The sequence below is a fragment of the Oryctolagus cuniculus genome, chromosome 9 (genome assembly GCF_051225735.1).
Source record: "Oryctolagus cuniculus isolate XC-2025 breed Fujian yellow rabbit chromosome 9, ASM5122573v1, whole genome shotgun sequence".
NCBI classification, from domain to species: domain Eukaryota; kingdom Metazoa; phylum Chordata; class Mammalia; order Lagomorpha; family Leporidae; genus Oryctolagus; species Oryctolagus cuniculus.
The window spans coordinates 5,293,456-5,308,366 of record NC_142875.1 but is presented as its reverse complement, the minus strand read 5'-3'; the positions used below and the strand labels follow the sequence as shown (position 1 = coordinate 5,308,366).

Genomic DNA, 14,911 nt, shown 5'->3' with positions numbered 1-14,911 from the left:
TTATGTGTATAAAGTTAATTGAAAATGAATCTTAGTGGAGAATGAGACTGGGAATGGGAGAGGGAAGAAGTGTGGGTGGGAGGGTGGGTATGGTGGGGAGAATCACTATATTCCTAAAGTTGTACTTAGGAAATGCATGGAGTTCGCATTCCTTAAATAAAAGGTGTTTTGGGGGAAACAAAGTGATTATTCCAAGAAAATAGAAAACAAAAATATCAACAAAGAAATATACACTTACCAAATAGTTTAGTTTTCCATCCAGTCCCCAAGAAATTTGAGAGCTGCCTTGATGGTCCTTTAGTGAAAAGGAAAGCCACATGGATTCCAAATAGCCACACGGTGCAGTGCAGCTGTTTGCATCACCCACGCGGTGCAGGTGCAAGGCAGTGGGCATTTCAGAACAGAATGACTCATGTCCCTCTTCTCTATTCTGATAAGTGCCCAAGTATCAGGGATTCCAAAGGGAGACAGGAAGAGTCAGCTGCTACGCAATACAGAGTACAACTTCTTTGTCTTCCATCAGTAGGAACCAGCTATTGTTAGAAAATGCTTTCACTTTCAGGTTGGGCTGCTCTCCCAAGTGGGAAGGGTGGTGAAGGAATTTCAGGAAGCACACACAAGAAATCTGAGAAATTGAAGTGTGCTACATGGATCTACACTAAAGAAGATATAAAAAAGTTGTATTTATCCCACGAATGTTTCTGTGACTTCCTGTGAGCACTACCAGCTCAGCATTGCTTTTGTTCATGCCATTGCCCAACAAGCCACACAAAACCCACTTTAGGTTCCTTGTTGAACGTCACCTACTGTGCTCTGTTTCTATTTTTTTCTTTGAGATGTCACTATGGGGCTCACATGCTATAAATCTGTGTCATTGAATAGGATATGGTTCCCAGTCTTTTTGTTTTGATTAGAAATCCATGGTAACCACAACTCTGCAAAGTAAAGAATCATGAACAGGAAGCTATATGGTAAAGCAGTGGCTGCAAGTGTCTCAAACCAGGACTCATAACTAAAGGGGCAGTGTTGCAATGCTTGGATTTTTCAGTATGTTTCCAGCATGAACCACATATCCCGCTTTGCTTCCTTTAAACAAAAGCAGACTTTCCGTGTGATCACATCATACATAAGAAATCATCTGAAGGTCTGGGTACCCTTGGGGCATATGCCTACCAATGTTGATGGCTTCAAGGCATGTAACTACCTCATAAATAGACTCTGACTTTATTTGCAAGGAGTTCAGGAAAAATTATTTCCCTAATTTTTGATTTTAATCAAAATGTTTACTCATGTTAGAACATAGGTGGGCTATACCCCAACTCAAGAAAAGCAATGATTTCTTAAAGCAAATGCATCAGGGCAGTGTATGATAAAATCAGCCTAATTTCATAGAAAAGGAACAAAGAATATTAACTAGGAAGATTTGCTACCTTTTAGTTTTCAGATTTGAGTTGATCTCTAGTAGTTTTGACATGGGAGGTAGAACATTCAGTTGAAAACAAAGCAGCATTAGACAGCGATTATCAAAAAGGAATTTCAAGGATTTATAAGCGGTAACAACACTGAGTGCAGTCAGGTGGAGCCTTGGATGGATGGCAAGCAGGTCCATTTCAAGATGCTGTTTCTCTGAAGTGCACACTAAGTCCTCTTAGTGGTAATTTTTCTACTGGGTAACAGAAAACAATGCTTTAGTTTGAGTTCTGGAATGCTAATCTCCAAATGTACAGACTCGGGCAGAGTACTAGTTGTTTCTTCTCTTAGTTACAGTGTAAGTAGAGATTCCTATTCATTATTAACTTCATACAATAGTGTCTTGGCATATTCTGTTCTGCTTTCCCATTATTGCCCTTTGGGGTCACTGATTTACACTTACTATTGAAGATACAAAACCTGATAAAGTCTTAACACAATGTAAAGAAGTCTGACAATGCTCACTAATTAATCAAAAGAATCAATTTAATGTGATTGAGATAAAATACCTGGAAATTATTTTTTGTAAAGGAGGATTTAATACTTAGCAGTTACTTAAGAAACCTAGAATATCCGATCTCTAATGACAAAGGTAGTCATTCTAACACTACCTTAGATATCTTCTATCTCTTTGATTACATTTTAAAAATATCTGGAAGGATTAAAGACCAATTAAACTGAAGTAAGACCAGGAAAAGTGAAACATGTTTTGAAATGTTTCCTAGAGGCAATACAATGTAAGCTAATGTGTTGAGAAGTTGGGCTCATAGGGTCTCCTGCATGTGTTTGAAACCTCTGATTCTAAACTCGGCATTCTTTAAAACTCTGTGCTTCCTGCAAGAAACAAAAACACAGGAAAAAAAGGAGAATGTGCATGAGGGATGATGAAAGACGGGAGGAAGTAGGAATGATTGTTCTGCATTAAGAGAAACATGTTAAGAAGCAACATAAAAGGGAATTGAAAAGTCCCATAGAAAAAATTCAAACACTAATATTTAAGGAGTTGGAAACAACAATGGGCAGTATTTCACTTACAACAGGGAAATGTTAATGCTTACACTCTGTGGCCACCAATGAGTCAGATGAGCAGGAGAATACATTGCTGGTGAGGATTTATGTGGTTAATAGACTTTATGGGTTTCTGGAATGAGTATGCAAAGGCTTAAGTTCTTGCATGCCTTTCCTACTGGAATTCAAGGTATTAATTTTATTTATTTTTTTGACGGGCAGAGTTAGGGAGAAAGTTTTTCCTTCCGTTGGTTCACCCCCGAAATGGCCGCTATGGCCAGCACGCTGTGCCAAGCCAGGAGCCAGGAGCTTCCTCCTGGTCTCCCATGCGGGTGCAGGGCCCAAGCACTTGGGCCATCCTCCACTGCCTTCCCGGGCTACAGCAGAGAGCTGGACTGGAAGAGGGGCAACCAGGACTAGAACCCGGGGTACCGGCGCCATAGGTGGAGGATTAGCCTAGTAAGCCATGGTGCCGGCCTAAAGGTATTAATTTTAAAGACATGAATGAGAAGTGTATGGAAATAGGTATGTTTATATATTCATTGCAGCATGTTTATGCAGCAAAAAAGGAAAATAAACATTTTATAATAGAACATTTAATTTACATTGTGCTCATACGCTGTAGTATGAAGACACTAAATCATGCCATGGAAACACTTTGGAAGCACTCTCCATGGCATAAAATGCTGTTTTCTTGGTGCTAGATTATGGTTTCCCTTATCTTCCCTTGGCTTGTCCATTTGCACTTGATGCTTTCAAATAACTTAGCATATTTTCCTAGTTTAAAAATATCAAGTTATACAAATGACTTTGCAAAATGGACACTGTCTTTATAGGATGTTTGACCAAAATTGTTTATTTTCAAAGACTAGCTATACTAACAAGAATAGGCAGCATGTGAATGGTAGCCGCAGTGGTTAAAACAATAGTAATAAATACATTAACCTCCTAACGGGGCTGATTTGGGCTTCACTCAGCCATGTGCAGAGCCGGCTGCTGGGAGACTGATGCAGACTTCCTTGTTCTACAGCAGCAATGTGCAGTCCAGTTGGCAGGAGACCTCTGGGAAGAGCCCTTCCAGACTCAATGGATGCAGTTCAAATGAGGCTAATCTCATACCCTCTCACTTCCTGAAGGGTCCCCTGCCTAAACTCCCTGAGCAGAGAATCCTAGCCCCTAGTACAGTCATGGACGGCACAAGCATGGGGGCTTGGAGGTCTTGCAGCAGACACCACGCTGCTGTGCTCTGACTCAGGACATCAGTGAAAATGACAGGAGGGAAGAGAATTCTTCCTGCTGAAATTTCTGTGTTAGAGACTGAAACCTGACTCTGCTTCTGAAATTAACACAGAGAGGAGCAACCTCAGATAGGGAGAAAGAACACTAAAGCTGGATTTGGAGCTTGGACTGGAGAAAGGAAAAGACGCATTTATAGATCCACATCTGAGTCTGGTCTCTAAACTACATCAACAATTGATCTCTCTGTCAGCGTACTGTCGCTCCCCCTCTTCGTGGAGGAACGACACAGGACCCTGCGCTGTTCTTTCGTCTGCTCGGCCCTCCCCGGGTTTGCTGCTGGTTCTTCCCGGGTTGGCTACTATCCCTTCCACCTCCGTGGAAGGGCAGTTCCCCCTGGCCGCATTCCCCACTTCCGCAGGGGAGCGGCACACCGCCGGCCAGCTTTCTCGGGGGCTGCACGGGTTCCCTTAGATGTTCCCCATAGATGTTCCCGGTGCATGCCGTCTCTCTCCTCCTTTATAGTCCTCCTCCGCCAATCCCAACTCGGCTGCCCACACGCCGAGTACGCTGCTCTCCAATCAGGAGCAAGTCCTACAGTTTATTAGTTGAACTGGAGGCAGCTGTGCGGAAGCTGTTTACTTCTCTCCCAACGCCATGTTGTGGGAGAGCAGATGCATAGAATAAGTCTTAATTTCAGTAACTTAGTCCAGTCCGGATTGCTCCCCACAGATCCCCCTTTCTTTTTATTTTTTGGCGTTGATACGCGCCTGTCTTCGGTGTCCCGCGGCACACACTCTGCTCTACTTGCTAGAGTTGCCACAGGCTCTTACAAGTCCTATCAATCAGGCAAACCGAATCCGGGTCCTCTCTTCGCCATGTTGTGAGGAGGTTTCTAGGCACTGATGCATGCCTGTGTTCGGTGCCCTGCAGCGCATGCTCTACTCTGCTAGAACTGCCTGCAGGTGCTTACAAAACCTATCAGGCAAACCGAATCCAAGCCTTCTCAGCGCCATATTGTGGGGGAGACTTATTAGTGTTGGTTTGTGCCTATCTTCGGTGACCTGCAGCTCATACTCTGGTCGAGCTGCTTGCTGGCACTTACCGCCTTAATTAGGCAGACCGAATCCAAGCCTCCTAATGGTTGTATTGTGGGGAAGCCTTACTGATGTTAATTCGTGCCTGTCTTCGGTGACCTGCGGCGCATAAGCTGCTAGCCGCCCAGGTGCTCATCGCCTCACTAATCGGGCAGACCGAATCCAAGCTCTCACATTGCAGTGTTGTAGGGAGGCCTTTCTATTTCTCTATTTCTCTATCTCCGGGCATTCCTATTTCTCCCATTTTACTTCTATCTCCCAGCATTCCTATTTCTCTCATTTTATTTCTAAACTTCTATTTCTCTTATCCCTGCAGCTTCCCGGTGCCTCGCCCTGCCGGCAGCTTCACGGCTCCGCGCAGCTTCCCGGCGCCTCGCCGGCTCTGAGCCGCTTCAGCCTCTCTCATCTGCGCGGCTCAGCTTTGCGCGGCTTGGCTTCACGCGCTCCGCGGTCTCCACGCCCTTCGCGTCTGCACCACGGCCTCACTCCAGCCCCGTTCCCTATCTATTCACGCCCTGTGCTCTCTCTGCACGCGGCGGCCTCCACGGGAGTCACACAGCGTAGCTTACGTGTCCGCCACTAGCATTCAATCTAAGTTCCCCGGGCTAGCCTGGCGAATTCAACCCAGCGTACGTCTCCGCCCCACGGTTTGGCTTCCCGTCCTTTGCTCCCCGGGCTAATCAGACGGATCCCAACCAGGCTCACGTTTCAGCTTCTGGTTTCAACTTTTCGCCCCCTATTCCCGGGCTAACTTGAGAATCCCAAAGTGGCTTTCGTGTCCGCCTTGGCCTGCCCCCCGCGGCTTCAATTTCCCTAACATTTTTCTCTACCCGGTATGTTTCCCTAAGTTTTCTTCCAACAATATTCCTCCCTCATTTCTCCTGGCCTCTCCCCACAGTCCGCGTCCGAGTCTGTTTGTTCTAGCTTTCACTTTCGCTTTCGACCTTAGAGATTTCTCCCAGCTTCCCCCCGTAGTCTGTATCCGAGTCTATGCCTAGGCTTTCAATAGCTTCTTCCGGCACCCTTTTCGTCCGGCTTTTCCCTAGGCTGTTTGCTAGTCTCTCTCTCTGGTAATTTCCCTAGGCTCTTTGCTAGTTTCTCTCTCCGATATTTTCCCTAGGCTGTTTGCTAGTTTCTCTCTCCGATATTTTCCCAGTTCCTCCCGTTTCTTCCCTCCTAAGTTTCCTATCCGTCCTAGGTTTCCTAATCCGAGTCAGGTTTCCTATCTGAGTCACGGCACCATTATGTCGCTCCCCCTCTTCGTGGAGGAACGACACAGGACCCTGCGCTGTTCTTTCGTCTGCTCGGCCCTCCCCGGGTTTGCTGCTGGTTCTTCCCGGGTTGGCTACTATCCCTTCCACCTCCGTGGAAGGGCAGTTCCCCCTGGCCGCATTCCCCACTTCCGCAGGGGAGCGGCACACCGCTGGCCAGCTTTCTCGGGGGCTGCACGGGTTCCCTTAGATGTTCCCCATAGATGTTCCCGGTGCATGCCGTCTCTCTCCTCCTTTATAGTCCTCCTCCGCCAATCCCAACTCGGCTGCCCACACGCCGAGTACGCTGCTCTCCAATCAGGAGCAAGTCCTACAGTTTATTAGTTGAACTGGAGGCAGCTGTGCGGAAGCTGTTTACTTCTCTCCCAACGCCATGTTGTGGGAGAGCAGATGCATAGAATAAGTCTTAATTTCAGTAACTTAGTCCAGTCCGGATTGCTCCCCACAGCGTACCTATCCATTTGCCCATACAGCTGTCTATATTGTCTGCCTGTCATCCGTTATGTATCATCCATTATGCCTATCATCAATCGTGTATCATGGATCTGATGAATAACACACCGTGATGTTTATTTCTGGACTTGTCTGTGATACAAACCAATGGCTTCCCTTTTGTGGTTAAGTCAGTGTGAGTTAGGTGTCTGACATTTGCAAGTGTCCTCACACTTTCCTCAAGGACACACTGTGAAGGTGGAATGATAGTTCATTGTAAATGTTTGGCACTTAAATTATTAGTAGGTAGTAATAATAGTCATTATAATATAATCACATTATATTATGGGGATAGATAGATACCATAAAGGAGTTGAGAAACTGAATTAAATCTTCACCATGGATTTTATTTTTTTAAAGAAAACCTATTTAAACCTGGAGAAGCATAGTTTCTTTGCATCTCAATTTCACATTTTTGGTTTGTGACAACAACACTCTTCTAGTTACTTCTGAGATAGCTTCCTTCTTCCCTAATATCTTCTCAATACTTTATATGTAAAGTTTCCAGAAGAATCTTCACTTAATTTGCTTGCTTCTTCAGAGGACAATGTATTTCTTAGGTGTGAACCACATCTATTCATCCTCTTGGTCTCACCAGCATCCGACACAAAGCCTGGTACTGTGCAAACATGGCAGGCAACATGATCCAACCCCTAAAAAGTCCAACTCTCAACCCCTAGAATGTGTGCACATTTTATGCCTCATAGCAAAAATGGAATGAATGATGTAGCTGGAACTGGGTTGCCTACTGGCTGACTTTAAAATGAGATTATCATCCTCAGTTATGCGAGTAGGACAAGTCCAGTTATGTGAGCTCCTAAAGTGAGGAGAAGTAGGCAGAAGTGGAGGTAAGAAACATTCATCACATGGGGACTTTTCTACCATTGCTGACTCTGGAGATGGAGGGAGATGGGAGGGATGTGAGCACTCTAGAAGCTGGGAACTGTCCTCGGCTGTCAGCCAGCAAAGAAACCGTACCTGGAGCTACAACAGCAAGCAACAGAATCCTGCCAGCAATCATAAAGATCTGAAAGCTGATCTTTTGGAGTGTCCAGGAAGGAACACAGCCTGCAAATCCCTCACTGTAGCCGAGTAAGGTCAGTGTGAAACATCACACCTACAGAACTGTGAGATGTGAATATTTGGTGATGGAAGCCTGCAAGATTATGGCAGTTTGTTAAGGCAGCAATTGAATACAAAGGGTCTCTAATATATCTTCATTAAATCCTGTGTGAAAATGTAAGAAAATAAGGAGAAAAGGAGGCACAAAACACTTAATAGGTAAAATATGGAGGAGAAAGAATAAACATAGATTCACATTTATTATAAATTCCTCCCTAGTACAGAAAATATAGCAAGAATCTTACATATATTATATGCATATATAAATTTATATAAATATAAAAGGCAGAGACATGGTTAATAGAACCCTGGAGTCAGGCTCATGAAGAGAAAGCCACAATCAAGGGGATTCTTACTATAAATCAGAATTGTAAAATAATTATAAATGTAATAGAATTCTGATGAAAGTTTAGAAGAGCAATGAACTATGCTAGACAGATCTGTTGGCCTTTGAAGGAACTGTGGAAAGCTACCTAGTTTCTCTACTCAAGATTTCTTCCTAAATTTAAATGTTGAGCTATCGTGTAGAAGAAATGAGTCGAGAGCCCCTAATTGCATTTCTGTCTCATGGCAGAAAATGCTATTGTGTCACCTTTCTCAATGAACCAGTCCCAAGCACCTCAGTTCCCTACTCTGCAGGTCCAATGGTCCAGGAGCCAATAGCAATACACCTGTTAGCACAGAAAGACACTTGGCTGTGTGAGCTGTAAGCCTTCATGATATTACACAAGGAGTGTCTAATTATATGGCCTCACTGCTTGCTTTCTGTGCTAATTGAGGTCATGTTTTTTAATAAATTTGAAAATTTTCCTAATGGAAGCTTCCCTATGCTTTTTTTTTTAATTTGACAGAGTTATGGACAATGAGACAGACAAAGGTCTTCCATCTGCTGGTTCACTCCCCAAATGGCTGCTATGGCCAGCGCTGTGCCGATCCGGAGCCAGGAGCTTCTTCCTGATCTCCCATGTGGATGCAGGGCCCAAGCACTTGGGCCATCCTCCACTGCCCTCCTGGGCCACAGCAGAGAGCTGGATTGGAAGAGAAGCAACCAGGACTAGAACCCGGCACCCATAAGGGATGCCAGTGCTGCAGGCGGAGGATTAACCTACTGAGCCACGGTGCCGGCCTCCCTATGCTTTTAAAAGTTACTTATTTCTTCATGAAGGGAACAAATGAAACGAAGAGAGAAATCATTCTTTTCTTACAGACTAAATTTGGGAATTTGAAATCTGTCCAGGAATTTCGTAAAAGTATTAAATAAAATCTATTAGTCTATAGTTTCTTTCAAAACCCATGAAACCAGGCTAGAAGTGATAGAACAGAGGCCTTTCCCCATGGAAGAACATTTTCTAGAAATAGGTTTATTTGGGTGGATTTTCCTTTCCTTTTACTCGGTTTTTCCTTTTAGATGGGTTTACATCTTAGAGCAGGGTGAGGTTCTCAGCCTGGTTTTACCAGGGAAAACACATTTGCTACATATTCCCTAGATAAAGCTTTGTGAAACTTGACCTGAAATCTTTGAGTTATCAAACCATCACATACTGGACGCTGTGCAACCTTGGTATGGCAAACTGTGATCTGAAATTCCTTCAAAAGGAGACTTGTGACATTCACAAACATTATTTTGTGGCGCAGTTTAGGGTGATCTGCAGGGTTCACGCCTCTCCTACCCTGACTTGTTCTGCATGACTGTGGCTCTCCAGGGCCTCCATGCTGGGCACTCTTGCTGCTTTTCCCCACTCCTTTCCCTTGCTTCCTGTCCCCTGATTCTCTAGAACTTTTGAGCTACACAAAATTGTCATTGTGTAGAACGTATTCTCTTCTTGAACAAACAGCATTTCATGTTCCTATTTTATTCCAAAATTGTAAGGAATTCCCCAGTTTCTTGGTCTGTTAGCACCTCTACAATAAAGTCCCACAGATCTGGTGCTAAAAGAACGGAGTATTGTGGGCCTGGAATTACAAAGACAAGGTGTGGGCAGGGCTGTCGCCCTTTGAGGGTTTCAGAGCAGGGTCTGTCGCAGGTGTCTCTGCTTGGCTGGTGAGCAGCCAGCTTCCCTCTCCATCTCCCTTGTGGTGTTTTACCTCTGTATGTTTGTGTGTCCAGCTTTCCCCTTGTAAGCAGACTGTTCTGTGCTGAGTAGTGTCCCCTCCAAATTCATCTGTTGAAGATCCAGGGGGAGACCTCGTGAGGACACAGTGAGAAGTTGCCATCGACAGACCCAGGAGCGAGGCTTCAGGAGAAGTCAAGCCTGCCCGCACTTTGACCCTGCGCATCTGGCCTCCAGGCTGGCAAGAACAGTTCATGAATGTTGGTCAAAGCACCCAGTCTGAGGTGTCGTGTTAAGCCAGTCTTAGCAGACTAATCCTTGATGGATATCATTGGGTTAAGATGCGTTCTGATGACCTCATTGTAATCTGATTACCTCCCTACAGTTATAGCCATATAAGATAACATTCTAAGGTGCTAGCATTAGGATGGCACCATCCAAACCAGGGGAGCCAGTGGGCACCCCCAACCCCTAACACTCAGTTTGGGCACCCACTTACAAATGGGGTTCCTTAGGTTCAGCCCTCACTTGTTTCTAACGTGTTCTCAGTTGCAGTCCTGGAGGCTGGGCGGAGCGATGGAGTCCTGTGCTGATAGTGTGGGCTGTATTCCACAGGAGCCTGTGTGTACCAGGAGAGATGGGTGCAAGGACAGAAAGGCTCCGAAAGGAACTCCTGTGAGGCCGTGATGTTAACATGCATCTGTCAGCCCCATCTTTGCCTGTGTGGGCTGCACGGGCGCTCTGAGTCTGCTTACCTTCCTGAAGCTGCTCCTCCTACCTTGGAACTCTGTTCTGGCTCAAAGGTAGAGGCCACCACAGCTTCCTTCTGTTAGCCCCCATTCATTCAGTATTTGCTTATCAAGCACAGACTCCGTGCCAGACACTTGGGAGGATGCCACCGATAGAGCCACAGACAACATGAGCTCCTACCCTAACCCCATTTGCCTAAAGGGGGAGGAGAAGGGCATGTGGCTGTGCTCAAAAGGCAGCGTGGGGAAGTGTCACAGGAGGAGAGGTGTGGGATGCTCGGGGCTCACCTGCCTATGTCCCAGCCTTGGAGGCCAGGGAAAGCCTCTCTGTGGGAGTGACAGGTGCTTAAAGATTAGCCAGACAAAGATGTTGGGGGGGGGACACTGTGGCGCAGCAGCGCAGCGGGTTAACGCCCTGGCCCGAATATCCAATATGGCCGCTGGTTCGAGACCCAGCTGTTCCACTTCTTATCTTCTTCTCTCTGCTATGGCCTGGGAAAACAGTAGAAGATGGCCCAAGTCCTTAAGCCCCTGCACCGACATGGGAGACCCAGAAGAGGCTCCTGGATTCCAGATTCAGATCAGCACAGCTCCGGTCACTGCGGCCAATTCGGGAGTGAACCATTGGATGGAAGATCGATCGATCGATTGATTGATCGATCTCTATTTCTCTGTGCCTCTCCTCTCTGTAACTGACTTTTGAATAAATAAATCTTTAAAAAAATGTTGGAAGAGTTCCAGAAAGAGTGGCATTTGGAGTACTCGGTCTCCAAGGGAAAGTGGTTCTGGATGAGGCTGGGAGGTGGGGTAAACGGGTCCAGCTGAACCCTGCAGTGATATGAGAGCCTCTTAGGGAAGGAGGATGTTGAGGAGGGGCGGGATCTGATCAGTTGTTTGGTCAATGCCTGCCAAACACTGAGTGCATAGACTCTGGGATCCAAGTGCACGTTAGTATTTATCCTATGGAAAAACTCACAGGTGCACTCGATGTACCCCTGACAGAACTGGTTTTGTAACAGAAGTTTAGAAATGACCTCCGTGGCCTCTAATCAGGAATTGAGTAAATACCGTGGAATAAATCTGGAACCAACCATCATGGTTGTCAGTTGGCAGGGACTAAATCTTCATGCTTGGGTCTCTTGAATTTCATGTGTTGCAGGCGTTACAAGCAGACACAATTTGGGTTTTGCTGGAGTGTGGAACGTCTACTGCATCGCAGCAAAGGTTGTAGTGTGGTCATCTGGTCTGGCTCCTACTCACAGGTGATCTCAGTGGCACCGCTGCTGTTGACCTCTCAGGGCAGTGGGGTGGGGGAGGGTGAAAAGGAAGGTTCAAGCAGTGGAACGACCTTTTAAACACATTAGCAGACATTACATTGCAAGAGAAGAGACAGCTATTGAGAACTACTTTGGCTTTGTATGTTCTTAAAAAGTGCCCTTTAAGATCTGATATCGGGGCAGAGCCAAGAAGGTGGAATAGTGAGGGTGCGCACCGATAGTCCGGGAAAATTTAGTTTAATAAAAGGGGAGTTACGGTAGCCTCAGAAAAAAGAACCAGGAAAATATTGCAGAGGAAACTCTTCTGGATTGAGTGGCCGTGAATCGGAGGACCTACTGGGAGAACAAGGTCGCCCACCCCGCGGAAGCCGAGCCGGGGGACCAAGCTGCGCAAGCCGCAGGCTCTGCGCGCCAGTGCTCGAAGGGGAGTGTGTGCCACACAGACAACAGCGGGGAGACTTGGGACGTCCAGGGCTCCGAGTCCACACATCGGCGCTGGAAGGGGAGCGGACCTGCGTGGAGAGCGTGGGAGCCCACAGTTCGGGACACCAGTGGCAGACTAAACACACCAGCGCTGGAACACGAGGTGAGCCGAACCTCAATAGCCCGAGACACCGGCAGGCAAGTGGAGAGAGGAGACTAGAGGGAACGACCCCCGGTGGGGGGAAACTTCACCAGGCTAACTGGAAGAGAGAGAGAGGAAAAAAAAAAAAAGGTGACTGGTACGGACACGGGTTTCTCTCTCTCAGCTCACCTCTCAAGGGCGAGCAAGACAAAGAGCAGGCGCCATCTTGGACATACGTCATAAGCAGAGCGACCTCAGGTCTGCACCGGCCCTGAGCCTAGCAGAAAAACCTGACTCTGGGCGGGGCGAATTAACAGGAGATTAGGACCTAGTAAATTTGTGGTGCTACTGAACTGAGACTGTGAAAAAAGAGACGGTGGGGGAGAGAACTCACGGAATTCACGTGAGCACTCTCCAGAGACGCTACAATTCCGTAACTTTGGCAACCCAGTGGGAGACTGAAGGAGAATTTGAGCCCACTCTGAGGGCCGAACAGATTCCCTGTGTGGTCCTTGGGAAAGAGCTTCTGATCTCTGGCTCCTGTGGGTATATCATTTGCCTGCTAACTACCTCCAACTTCGTTCAGCTGTGCAGAATAACTTCCCTTTTGAATCAAAAAAAAGAAAGAGAGAGAGAGAGAGGTTTACCACGCCTAACCTGGGAGTGTCACCTTTGGCACACCAAACAGAGCTCTCAGGCCACACCCATCTCAAGCCCTAAGGCTCCATCAAAAACAGATAGTCCACTTAATCTAGAGTCATAGTATAACAAGAAAAAGCACCACAGTGAAGAAACCAAATATCTCCAATATGCCAAATAACAAACGCAAAAACCAAGGTAATAAAAACAAGGAAGTCACCATGAAGCCCTCAAATGAAAAAGACACCCCAATTCAAGATTATGAGGATGATGACATAGAAGAAATGCAAGAAGCAGATCTCAAAAAATTGATAAGAACATTAAGAAGTTCTCAAAAACAAATTCTTGAACTACAGAAATCCTTAATGGACAAGATAGAAAATCTCTCTCGTGAAAATGAAATATTAAGGAGGAATCAAAATGAAACGAAACAACTAGTACAACAGGAAACTGGGATAGTGACTGAAGTGAAGAATTCAATAGATCAAATGAAAAACACAATAGAGAGCCTTACAAACAGAATGGGTGAAGCAGAAGAGAGAATATCGGACTTAGAAGACGGAGAACAGGAAAGGATACAGTCAGACCAAAGAAAAGAAGAGGAAATTAGAAATCTAAAACATATTGTCGGGAATCTTCAGGATACTATTAAAAAACCCAACATTCGGGTTCTAGGAGTTCCTGAAGGCATGGAGAGGGAGAAAGGATTAGAAGGCCTTTTTAGTGAGATATTAGCAGAAAATTTCCCAGGTTTGGAGAAGGACAGAGAAATCCTAGTACAGGAAGCTCACAGAACCCCTAATAAACACGACCAAAAGAGATCCTCACCATGACACGTTGTAATTAAACTCTCCACAGTGAAACATAAAGAAAAGATCCTAAAATGTGCAAGAGAGAAACATCAGATTACTCTCAGAGGATCTCCAATCAGACTCACAGCTGACTTCTCATCAGAAACTCTACAAGCTAGGAGGGAATGGCGAGATATAGCCCAGGTACTAAGAGAGAAAAACTGCCAGCCCAGAATATTATATCCTGCAAAGCTATCATTTGTGAATGAAGGTGAAATAAAGACTTTTCATAACAAACAGAAATTGAAAGAATTTGTTGCCACTCGTCCAGCCCTGCAAAAGATGCTTAAAGATGTGTTACACACAGAAACAAAGAAACACGGTCATCAATATGAAAGAAGGTAAAGGAAGGAAACCAAGGAAGGAAAGTTCACAGCAAAAGATCACAGGGAATTCAAAGCATATATTAGAACTTATCTTTGGCAAATGGCAGGGCAAAGTTACCACTTATCATTAGTCACATTGAACGTGAATGGCCTGAACTGTCCAGTTAAAAGACACCAATTGGCTGATTGGGTTAAGGAACAAAACCCATCTATTTGCTGCTTACAAGAAACACATCTTTCCAACAAAGATCCATACAGACTGAAAGTGAAAGGCTGGAAAAAGATATACCATGCCAACAGAAATGAAAAAAGAGCGGGTGTAGCCATCTTAATATCAGACACCATAAACTTTACCACAAAAACCGTTAAGAGAGACAAAGAGGGACACTACATAATGATTAAGGGATCAATTCAACAGGAAGATATAACAATTATCAATGTATATGCACCTAACTACAGGGCACCGGTTTATCTAAAAGATTTGTTAACGGACTTAAAGGGAGACTTAGACCCCAATACAATAGTACTGGGGGACTTCAATACTCCACTCTCAGAAATAGACAGATCAATAGGACGGAAGATCAACAAGGATACAGTAGATTTAAATGACACTATAGCCCAAATGGATCTAACAGATATATACAGAACTTTCAATCCTACAGCTAAAGATTTTACATTCTTCTCAGCAGTACATGGAACCTTCTCTAGGATTGACCACATACTAGGCCATAAAGCAAGTCTCAGCAAATTCAAAAGA

At 45.3% G+C, this 14,911-nt stretch overlaps 1 protein-coding gene across 4 annotated transcripts in view; it reads right to left on the bottom strand.

The window, feature by feature from the left end:
- The window catches only part of NALF1 (NALCN channel auxiliary factor 1), a 679,231-nt gene that overhangs the window by 15,755 nt on the left and 648,565 nt on the right, over positions 1 to 14,911 (bottom strand). Inside the window, exon 3 of one of the 4 annotated variants that reach the window (XM_089303409.1) lies at positions 239 to 295. The exons of the other annotated variants lie outside the window; for them this stretch is intronic. Coding sequence (XP_089159535.1) covers positions 239 to 295 — 57 coding nt within the window. The remainder of the gene's footprint in view (positions 1 to 238; positions 296 to 14,911) is intronic. 4 annotated transcript variants of the gene reach the window in all.